Raw genomic sequence first — 12277 nt, 5'->3', positions numbered from 1 at the left:
TAGGTGTAATTCAGTGACTGTGGTCCAACACTGCAAGCTGGTCTTATGAAATTAACACAACTCGCTGGTCAAAAATCATGTCACATGATTGGTTAACATTACATGTTTGTCACTCATCTAACTACTTCCAATTTCGTGCAGTACTCCTTTTTTTAATATTACGATTACTGTTTTTGTTTAACTTAGCAGTCATGTGATTATGATTAAATTTTATACGAATCGACCCAGAAATTTAGGAAGTGTGAAATGAGAGCTTTAATAAAATATATAGTTTTACTATAGTTCAGAACAATTCTTATATGAAAATATCAATCCTAATTATATAGTATGATTATGAATATAATTTATAATCTGTGTTAATGCTCAATTATGACATGCATTGACCAAGCTGGCATCCCCCTTTCATATTTTGACACCTCCCATGCCACATTGTACTTCATGCAATATTTGCTCACATTTCGTCCTTCAGTCGGATTTACATTAATTAACACCAGACTGTTCATTCGCTTATCCGTGCTCGCATCCTCTTCAAGCATCAGTTCATTTTGCCGCACCGTACGACACACATCGTCTCAGCAGAATTCCTTGCTAAAGCATCTCAGCCATTCATTTTGTCACAAATACCAGTTCTTCTTCACAACATCCAGTTCCAACATGCCTCGAGGACGCGGAAGATCTAACACCAGCCGTGGCGGTCGCAAGTCTCAACGAAATCGTCGTACTCCAGCTCGCTTCCAAAATGTTGCGACTATAGACGTAACTGACTCACCTCCGCAAGAATCGTCAGCACACAATGGAGATCCCACTGTACTACAGTCCACGAACTTCCCCAGCGATGTCATCACAGTTAGCAGAAGCGAACTCGCAGATCTCGTTCGTAGCCTACAACAGCAAGGAAACTGTCAAACGCAGCCGAATAATATTTCGCAACCGCCGGCTGCTCCACAACTGTCGGCAAGCCTCGTGTCATCACGCGACCCAAGCCAAACAACGCCATCAAGTTCGACGCCAACTGACTCTCTCACAAATAACAGCCTTCCGATTACCTTGCCAATAGCTAGTCAACATAATGCGATCGTACACAATAATACCGCTCATCAAGACAATTCGATGTTTCAACAACTTCCAGCTACTACAAGCCAAGCATCGCTAGCTCACGCTAATCCTAGTCAACAAAGTTTTGCTACCGGGGGTCATTTCAACGCAACCAACATGGCCGCTCCCATACAACGTTTCGCCGGTGAGGGCATTCTCACTTCCGCTTCCGGTATCAACACTGCGACACAGGCGATGCCGATGATGAACAATGCCAGCATTGCAGTTCCTCCTATCATCCCACCTGCAGACTTGTTTTTACCATACGTCGACCAGCAAATACTCAATCAACTAGCAAACCGGGGTAAGTTTGTTGATTTGTCCGATTTACACCCTGACTCAAGAAAACCAAATGCCACCCAGATCTCAAACACCCGAGTGGCTTTGGACTCTGACGATCCCTCAGTCGCTGTTCTCTCAAAACATGCAAAAAAGAATGAAATTCGCGATTTAGCAAACTGGCTGGAATGTTGGTCAACATTTGCTGCCTATAGGGCACATTATTTTCCCCATGAGGCTGTACATTTATTCAATTACCAGCGTCACATCGCCAGCCGAGCTCTTGAGTTCAAGCCAGAAGCATGGGTCACCTATGACAAAGAATTCCGTCTAGATTACTCACGTTACCCTGGCCTACGGAACTGGAGTTTGCCTAACAACCAACTTGACTACAAATTCTGTCAACAAAAACTCCATCTGCTCATTCCAACATGTCCTGACTGTCATCAGAAAGGTCATACCAAACAGGAATGCCAACGAAGCAGGAATCCTTATACATGGGTGAACGAATCTGCTGACAATTATAACAATACAGTGTGCCGTAATTTCAATCAAGATCGCTGCGAAACTCCATGCCGGTATAATCGTCTCCACATTTGTTCGTCTTGCCAATCTGCAGGCCACACTGCCACTAGCCACCGCGATACCGAGACGAAAAACCAGCTTTTTCGTGGCTACACACCACGACCCTTTCACGCCAATGATCATGCCAGCTCACGTGGTCGAAAATATGCACCCAAGCACACCTCTTAAGCTCGATTCCTTTGCGCAAGAACTGCACGATCACCCGGACAAATCATTCGTAGCAGCCATTTTATTTGACATTTCTCATGGGGCTAACCTTGGATTTCGCGGCAAGCACTACCCAAGATCTACACGCAACGCCAAGTCCGCTCGCATCAACCCCTCTATCATCACAGAATCAATCCAAAAAGAACTCAAACTTGGTCACACTATCGGACCATTTAAACGTCCTCCCCTCAAAAACTTTGTCTGTAATTCTCTTGGCCTACGGCCTAAGAAAAGTGGGGGTTTTCGCATTATCATGGATCTCTCCCAACCTACACTTGACAGCGTCAATGACAATATCTCAAAAGAAGATCATTCATTGGTCTACTCTCGCATCGATGATGCTGTAGCCTTCATTCACAAGCATGGCCATGGCTCCTTACTCGCAAAAATCGATGTTAAACACGCATTTCGCTTATGCCCAGTTCGGAAGGAAGACTGGCACCTGCTCGGGTTTTTTTGGGAAGGATGCTATTTCTTCGACCGTGTGCTGCCATTTGGGCTTCGCTCAGCACCATACCTCTTCAACCGCATTGCTGATGCCATTCACTGGATCGTTAGTCATCGCGCAAGGAATACGGATTTTCTACACTACCTAGACGATTTCCTGACAGTTGGACCGGCAAACACTAACGCCTGCCAGCACAATATGGATGTTATGCTGCAAAGTTGTCACCACTTGGGGGTACCCATTGCTACAGAAAAGGTTGAGGGTCCCTGCTCTGTCATCACCTTTCTAGGGGTGGAGCTTGACACTATCAACATGGTTATTAGACTACCTAAGGACAAGCTTGCGGATCTACTTGTCAAGCTGCCAAGCTGGTTGACCCGCCATACATGCTCGAAACGTGAATTGCTCTCCCTCATTGGATGCCTCAGTTTCGCATGTAAGTGCATACCAGCCGGCCGCATCTTCCTGAGGCGCATGATTGATATCAGCATGACAGCCACCAGTCTTTCTCAAGTCATAACACTCACTGACGAATTCTGGCACGACGTTCAATGGTGGTGTGACTTCTTGCCATCTTGGAACGGCACAGCATCCCTCCTCAACCCAAACTGGATACCGTCCCCAGAATTCGAACTGTTTACAGACGCCTCAGCAACACTTGGCTACGGGGCATTCTACAAGGGTCATTGGTTCGCAAACACCTGGCCTACATTCATTACAAATGACCCTTTATACTCTATTGCCTGGAAGGAACTTCTACCAATTCTACTATCTTCCTTAATTTGGGGCCACTTGTGGTATGGTCTTCGAATACGGTTTCACTGCGATAACATATCAGTTGTCCAAATATGGAAAAAAGGCTCCTCATCATGTCCACGGATCATGCAAATTGTCCGACTGCTGTTCTTCACTGCAGCATCTAATAACTTTCACGTCATGATCTCACATATCTCAGGGTTTAATAACGATATCGCTGACTCTCTCTCTCGCCAACAGATATTGCGGTTTCAACGACTGGCACCTCAGGCAGACAGGGTCCCAACCAAAACTCCGGACCTGTGCACCCTCTTAACGGCTCCGATGTGCGACGTAGTCCCGTCAACCTCACACAACAAGCCTGCCACTACATCAACCTGAGCATTGCACCAGGTACACGACGGACATATCATGCGGGACAAACTCGCTATCTTCTCTTCTGTCGCATGTATGGAATGAATCCTTATCCACTAACGCAACGCTCAACGATTCTGTTTATGACACATCTCGCAACATCGTCACTTACCTATGGCACGCTAAAAGTTTACCTCGCAGCTATCATCCGTGCACACATCGAAGCTGGCTTCACCTCATCAATACGCGACGACCTCCTGCTTCACTTCACTATGCAAGGCATTAAAAGACATCACGGCGTGCCAAATCGTGTAAAACTCCCAATCACCATTGCACTAATGCGAATGCTTAAGAACACCGTCGCAAACCATCCCACTATTTGCGACCATGACAAAGCTACGTTGTGGTCTGCCTTTACACTGGCGTTCTTCGGCTTCTTGAGAGTCAGTGAATTTGTCGCACCCACGTCAATGACCTTCGATCCACAACGCACTTTACTGACGGCAGACATCACGTGCAACACAGACCTCGTCATTGCGCTCAAGGCGTCTAAGACAGACCCATTCCGCCGGGGATGTAACATCATCATCGCACCCTCACAGTCATCGGTCTGCGCCGTGCAGGCATACCAGGCGTACAAAGCACTACATAGTTCCGTCGCTCACCTACCCGCATTCCAGTTCGCCAACAGTAATTTCCTCACGCGGCAAGCTGTTAGCAACCACATTCGAGACCTTCTCACTCGCGCATCTGTACCAGATGTTAACCGTTACACTACTCACAGTTTCCGCAGTGGTGCAGCCACGACAGCTGCCGACGCAAATCTTCCGGACTGGTTGATCAAGGCACTGGGCAGGTGGCGCAGCGACGCCTACCAGACGTACATTCGCACACCCCCCAGCATCATCCGCTCAGTTCCGGGTCACTTGTCACTTGCTCTTCCTTAACTGTAATTTCGACATTTGTCTTGAGATTTCATTTCGTTGCATGTATTTGCAGTGTATTTAGTTTAATGTTTCATCGGTCTAACCATGCTTTGTTTTATCCTATCGCGATAGACTTTGTAACACATCATCCTGCCTTTAATTTGGGGGTTTCCACCACAGACCAAGCAGACTTTACACGGGTACCCACGCTGTCCATCCCCCTGGGGTTGTGAGTCTATCTGCAGGCTCCCGCCAGGGGGACGCCAGCCATGACGCCCGCCTGTACAGTCTCTGCTGGTGGAAGGTTGCAACCAGGTACCACGCGCTCGGCGTCATGATGCAATTCACAGGCGAGTCGCATCATGGAGCTGTTCGCTGCGACGCCTGCGTCTGCAATTCGCTCCCCCTTCCACTTTTGCAAAAACCTTGTGTCTTGTGTCATTTATTGAAGCATTAATAGTATGATTATGAATATAATTTATAATCTGTGTTAATGCTCAATTATGACATGCATTGACCAAGCTGGCATCCCCCTTTCATATTTTGACACCTCCCATGCCACATTGTACTTCATGCAATATTTGCTCACATTTCGTCCTTCAGTCGGATTTACATTAATTAACACCAGACTGTTCATTCGCTTATCCGTGCTCGCATCCTCTTCAAGCATCAGTTCATTTTGCCGCACCGTACGACACACATCGTCTCAGCAGACCTCCCACCCACCCATTCATGCAAAGGTCTCTATATACCATTTTCTATACCATTACCGATCTCACTCAAGTGTAACTCATGTTTATCTGCTCATGAACAACCTTAGCAATAAACAGGAAAGGGGGTTTCCACCACAGACCAAGCAGACTTTACACGGGTACCCACGCTGTCCATCCCCCTGGGGTTGTGAGTCTATCTGCAGGCTCCCGCCAGGGGGACGCCAGCCATGACGCCCGCCTGTACAGTCTCTGCTGGTGGAAGGTTGCAACCAGGTACCACGCGCTCGGCGTCATGATGCAATTCACAGGCGAGTCGCATCATGGAGCTGTTCGCTGCGACGCCTGCGTCTGCAATTCGCTCCCCCTTCCACTTTTGCAAAAACCTTGTGTCTTGTGTCATTTATTGAAGCATTAAACATGTCTAAGATATAGAACCGGATGCACGGACACACAGAGGTCAATCAATAATTCCTCGTTTTGGGACTGCATCCGAACGGGGACTACAAATATCAAGCCTAATTATAACATCCCTGTTAAGTCTACTACCGGATTCTGCCGTAAATTCGCCCTGGGCTGTTAAAGAAGGTTTAGGTTTTAAAAAATAAATAAAATGGAACCAAAAAATCACCCAGGGCAATTTTTCTGCAGTTTTTTAAGGTGTTATTTTAATCTTTTCTTATGCCTAAAAGTTTCACCGTAGTCACTGACGTCTATTCAAGAGTATGATGTTTATTCAGACTAGCGTGAATGGGTAAGCTTCGTTTCGACAATGAGCTCTTATCACTGTAAACAATGCAAAATTATTCTTCAAATGCCCAGTTTATATTTTGAAAACAACTAAATTTTTTATTTAATCAAAGAAAGCTTAGAAAGAACTCCCGTGTGCTGAGAGTATTGAAGACACATTAAAAATTAATTCAAAATTACTTGTACATGAGATATTGATGGAAAAGCTGAAAACTAATTATGTAAATCAGGTAACTAATATGAACAGAACAGAACAAAAAAATTATGAATTATTATACTACACATGTAACTAGAGAATTAAAATGAACAAAATTTTAACCCAAAATTAATCAGGGGTGTCTATTGTCCTAGAGCATTTATGTACCAAATTTTATTCAAATGTGATGATCAGTAATTGAGATATCAGTGTTAATTAATTATGTTAATTAGGTGATTAATAAGCATAAATATTTACCAAAAACAAATTGGGTCTCTGCATAGTTCTCTTTAAAAGTTTCAATAAAATTCAATTTGTGGTTCCTTATATATCAGTGGAACATTATGCAAATTAGGTAATTAATATCCAATTAAAACTAATCAGGTCTCTGCATAGTTCTAGAAGATCTATGTATCAAGTGTCATTGACCTTGTTTTTTGTGTTTTTGTATTTGTATTTTGTTCAACTTTATTTGTTCTTTTTTTGTATTTGTATTTAAAAAAAGTTAATCAGTATTCTGTACATCACACTTTAATATACGATTAATTAAAATCTGTGCAATGTATTTATTACATCACACTTTAATATACGATTAATTAAAATCTGTGCATTGTATTTATTAATCACACTTCAATATACGATTAATTAAAATCTGTGCAATGTATTTATTACATCACACTTTAATATACGATTAAAAAAAAAAAAAAAAGTGTCATTGAAATGTGACGATTACTACTTGAAATATCGAGAGCTGAAAATTAATTAATTATGCAAATTAGGTAATTAATATGTACTGATATTACCCTAAAAACTATCAGGTCTGTGCAGTGTCCTATGATATCTATGTATCAAGTTATATTGAAATGTGATGATTAATACATGAAATATCAAAAGCTGAAAATTAATTAATTATGCAAATTAGGTAATTAATATGTACTCATATTACCCTAAAAACTATCAGGTTTGTGCAGTGTCCTATAACATCTATGTACCAAATTTTATTGAAATATGATGATTAGTACTTGAGATATCAGTGGAAAAGCCAAAAATTGATTAATCATTATGCAAATTAGGTAATTAATATTGCACAGATTTTTACCCAAAACTAATCTGCGCATTCTGTAGATATCAGTGGGACAATCATGGAACAGCTAAAAATCAGCTAATTATCATGCAAATTAGGTAATTAATATGCATGGATTTTTACCAAAACCTAATCAAATCTGCGCATTGGCCCAGAGCATCTATGCACCAAGTTTCACCAAAAATCAATGTATGGTTCTTGAGATATCAGTGGAACAGACGGACACACAGACACACATACACACATACACACACACAGACGCACTAACTGCAAAGACTCCCATTGTGTGCTTCGCACACAGGAGTCAAAAACAAATCATGCCGCTTTCCCACCAAAATCCAAGCCAGAAGATTGTACAAATCTCTTCCGTGCTGGGTTCAATAACATTAACATATTTAAATGAGCTATGGTAATTTGAACACATTGGCAGCATCAATCATTTTGATTGGTTAATTAGCAATTTGACCTGTCGGTTCAAAGAACACCGTCCCAGGTCAAAACATGACGGATATTCTATTTATTTGCATTTCATAACAATTCAACAAATTTATTTTTTGCACATTATTACATGTATAATCACTACTCGTAGCATGACCAAATTGCGCTACCGTGACCATCTGCTACTAATCGATGCAGTTGTGTTTGTTTTTATTTAAAACTGTTTTTATAATATACTTTCGTTACTAATAAAAGGAAAACAATAATTGTATTTTGCCCACTAGATTTGTTAATGTGTTTTGTTTTTGAGAAAGATGCACTGAGTGATATTGTAATGAAATTTTAGGCGGTCTAATTTTTAATTCAGCAAAAAAAATAATGATCATTTTTTGAAATTTTTAATCCCAAATAAGGGCCCACCAGCCGTGAAATCGACCAGGTGAGTTTTCGGATGGGTGAATTTACGGCAGAATCCTGTACATCCTTAAATGATTTTTTTGATGGAAGCTGCGAAAGCCGTTCCTCCAAATCCAATAAATGGTGGCAACTGACGTCTCATCATACGTGCGAGTGAAATGATCACATGCTCTATTAGAATGAGACCTGGTATGCTCGCGTCTTTTATAAATTTTGTTAGATGCATGCCTTGAATTATACATCTACAGGTAAGCATTATACACAGGTAAACATGACAAACACTTATTTGAGAATTTTTACTTGCATAGTTATCAAAACTTTGGTGAATAGCATTATGCAGGGGCAAGAAGTTGTTACTGTTACGTGGATGAGATTGAGACACTGTTATTAAAATGTTTGTGTTTGAATTGTGTATATTGAGCAAAAAGATACTATAAATTACCTCATCAACTGCGTCTACATTAGCACCTGCTGATATCAATATCTGAACTGATTCATGATCACCTTTTTCTACTGCATAGTGAAGTGGATTTTTGTTGTACTGAAACAAATATATATGACACAAATACAGTGTCAGTAAACTTTCAGACCATACAAGCAGGTCTGACATGATTCATTTAATACACAATATGCAATTGACACCAAAGCATGAATTTAAGTGAGATCTGTGTTGTCACAGATATATTTTGTAAGGACACTGAGCTCACTGCTAGGAGGTTTTGCTTAGCACCCCCTAGTTAGTCTTTGCAACCCTGTTTAATTAAGCGCTTAATTTAATTTGGCAGCCAATCAGTTCTCACTTGCACACGACACTTAGCGTCACCTAAATTTCTTTTGTCTCTATTGTTACCACTCATTCATTCAGTTTTTTATCACGTTACAGTGCACAGTGCATTATCGTCAATTACGTCCATTTCATTCTTTGTTCGAGAACACTACTTAATCTACAACGCCAGCTAGGCGTGGACGTGCAAATAAATCTACTCAGCCCCGTGTCCAGCCTTACATTAGACCAGTGACTAGAGCAGCAACTCGTAATTCTTTGGATCAACTCGCTGCCGAAACAAGGAATGTGGAAATTACAGGAACTACGATCTCGCTACCAGCACAACGGGACACGTTGGTTCCACAGCAAGTTGAGGACGGCCAAGTACCAACTGCAAGCACTTCATTTGCGATAAATTTGCCAACCCAGAGTCAAGACGGACTCGTTACAATGGCTATGTTTAAGGACTTACAATCGTCGATCGCTAACCTGACCCGCACGGTTCAACTGCAAAACGTCCAGAGGTCAGAGATCGACAATCAAGCAATGACGTCACACCACAACAATTCCGTTGAACACTTTCAAGATGGCGGCTCCCAGGCTGTCGATGCTAGTGCTACTTTTGAGAACAACTTGCCGCGCTCGCGTGGGACTCCTTCCGAGAATCTGTCACACATAGAACTGGTTTCTCCTTCTGTTCGACGCGATATTATCGCAGGTAAGGACATAAATCTAGCATGTCTCTTAGTACCAGGCTACAGTTACACCGACGGTCAACGCCACATAGTCATCGGCGATGAGGCATTTACTTTAAAACCCTTGCAAGATAATAGGTTATCTCGTTCACTTACGATTCAGGAATTCATTCTGGCATTTTCGGTATACAAAAATGTTATGTCCGATGTCTACCCAGAGCGACGATGGGAATTAGATGCATATGAACATGACATAGTGGACATGTCAAAACGTTATAACGGACTGGCGTTTTACGAGTATCATCGTGTTTTTTCTGCCAGAGCTGCAGCATTGCTTCTCAACCACAACATTAAAGTGGATTGGTCTCGTCGAGATACAATGCTATACTGTTCTATAATCTCAGTGCTTCGTGCAAATACATGCAATCTGTGCAGTAGTGTCGCTCATGCAACCGAAGTGTGCACTCAGCTTGCCTCAACCACCAGGAAGCCTAATTTATATACCCCTAGCAATACATCAGCCTCGGCATCCCATGACAGATCCGGCCGAAAACGTGTTTTCTACCAAGGAAAGGAAATTTGCAACAACTTTAAGGTAGCGAGAAGGGAAATTTTCACTTTTTTCTTGATTTTTTAAAAATTGATAAAACGGTTACTTTAGACCTTGATACATCACCCCGGGTTTACAAAAGATCAAAATTGCGAAATAACGTTGCTCAAATTAGTGTTTTAAAACACTAGCAGAAAAGACTACAACTGCCGTTTCGTGGATATTTGCATAGTGTTTATCTTTGGAAGGAATTAAATGATAACATCTTATCTGTATACTCTGTTGTTGACGATTCTGATATAACGGGTGATAAGCTTCCAGTTGCAAACAATGCGTGTTTATCTAACGTCCATTGTCAGCATTATTGTCAGTCGAGACTTCGTCGGAGAAACATGGTCATACAGTACTCATTTCGCCCAACCTTCCGCTTTTACATCGACCGCTTATCGCTTAATTTCCGACCACGCGGTCTTGTTCGACCGGAAACCGACCGCATTTTAATCGCGTTTTTTTTTTTCGCTCGCTCGCTCATTGAAAACATTGACCGCTCGCCCAAACACTGAAAACTGGCACATGGGTGGTCGAAATGGTGGTTTTGATAGTAAAGTGTGAACATACAACTAGTATTAACTATTATTACATTCTGAACGACACTTCAAATCTAATAGTTGTATTACACTTGTATCGTGAAAGCAACTGAACTGGGACCTCTTGTTACGTGTTTTGGGTGCTTGTTCTAGATGTAATATTTTATTTTTTATTTTAATGAGACAGTTACGTGAAAAAAGCCTAGGTAACTCCTTTTGACAGAGCAGAGAAACGAGGAAATGTTAGTGATTAATTCCAAAAATAACGATATCGAATCCACATCGGTCCACGTCTGGTAAAATTTGACATTCATTTTTTAAAATTAAGTCACGATCATTGAATGAGCTCGGTCTATACCGTATACGTACCGCAAAAGTGTTCCCACAAAAAATATTTTCGACTAAAAACGGCCACATGCCCTGAAAAAATCGAACAGAGCTTGACATGTATGAATAATTTATTGGGCTTAAAAGAAAAACGTGTCAAATTTAGTTATAGCCATAACTATTTGGTGGCCAGTCGATGAACAATTCAAAACTCAGGATTCACACAGAAGTCCTTCAGGGCTGAAAATCATCGACGCTACTCTGGTTTACTTTATTTTACAACTTGCAAAGAAAACTGATTCGTGTGAGCTCTAATGTATCTTAGCCTAGTATTTTCTTTTTGAGCTAAGGTCAAATTCCATCAGTTTGTCAAAATATATGTTTTTCACCGAATAATTTTGAAGCCTGTCACAGCAAAAAAAAACTATGTGAATCGACGCCGGTGATTGGATTGTACGACGACCCTTCAATTAGCGTCAAATATGCTTTGTTACAACATCATTGATTGGCTGAGAGTCACCTGATCGGAGCACGAACTGGGTCACAGAACCATATTTGTCCGTATTATCAACAGGACTTTGAAAAATAACCACACCCACATTTTCAATATTTTTTAGCGCGGAAGTTGCCAACAAATGAAAAAAAAAATCGTGAATTTCAAGGATTCGAATAAAATAAAGCAAGCGATTGATAAGGATGATTATTAATATTTTCCCCGATGCTCTTCGAATTTTTATTTTTTTTATTTCAAGGTAAGAAATGGCTAGTTGAAGTTGCATCGTCTTCAATGCGGTTGTTTCACCGCGCACAACGCTTGCAAAAAAATAATCCCCTACTATTTCCGGCCTCCATTTTGGCCTCTTTACTAGGAAACCTCCAGTTTTTTGCCAAAAAACCTCCATTTGATCCTATTTTAGACCCCCTAATTATTTCCTTCCCCAACTTAATTATCCTCCCCCCCTTAAAAATTTCAGAAATAAATATAATTACACGGGGAGGGGGGGGGGGGCTTGCAAAAAAATAATCCCCTACTATTTCCGGCCTCCATTTTGGCCTCTTTACTAGGAAACCTCCAGTTTTTTGCCATAAAACCTCCATTTGACCCTA

General features: G+C 41.5%; 2 protein-coding genes across 3 annotated transcripts in view; one reads left to right on the top strand and one right to left on the bottom strand.

Moving 5' to 3' along the window:
• The window catches only part of LOC100367066 (uncharacterized), a 114892-nt gene that overhangs the window by 40806 nt on the left and 61809 nt on the right, over positions 1-12277 (bottom strand). For both annotated transcript variants that reach the window (XM_085508655.1, XM_085508656.1), the window contains exon 12: positions 8688-8786. In XM_085508655.1, the coding sequence (XP_085364781.1) occupies positions 8688-8786 (99 nt within the window). The remainder of the gene's footprint in view (positions 1-8687; positions 8787-12277) is intronic.
• Positions 655-4671, top strand: LOC144344484 (uncharacterized). Its single transcript, XM_085490768.1, has 2 exons — positions 655-1399; positions 3611-4671. The coding sequence occupies exons 1-2, from the start codon at positions 655-657 to the stop codon at positions 4669-4671; spliced, it is 1806 nt and encodes a 601-aa protein (XP_085346894.1).

This window comes from Saccoglossus kowalevskii, chromosome 15 (genome assembly GCF_978046115.1).
Source record: "Saccoglossus kowalevskii chromosome 15, keSacKowa6.1, whole genome shotgun sequence".
Classification (NCBI taxonomy): Eukaryota; Metazoa; Hemichordata; class Enteropneusta; family Harrimaniidae; genus Saccoglossus; species Saccoglossus kowalevskii.
This window is presented reverse-complemented; position numbering and strand designations above follow the sequence as displayed.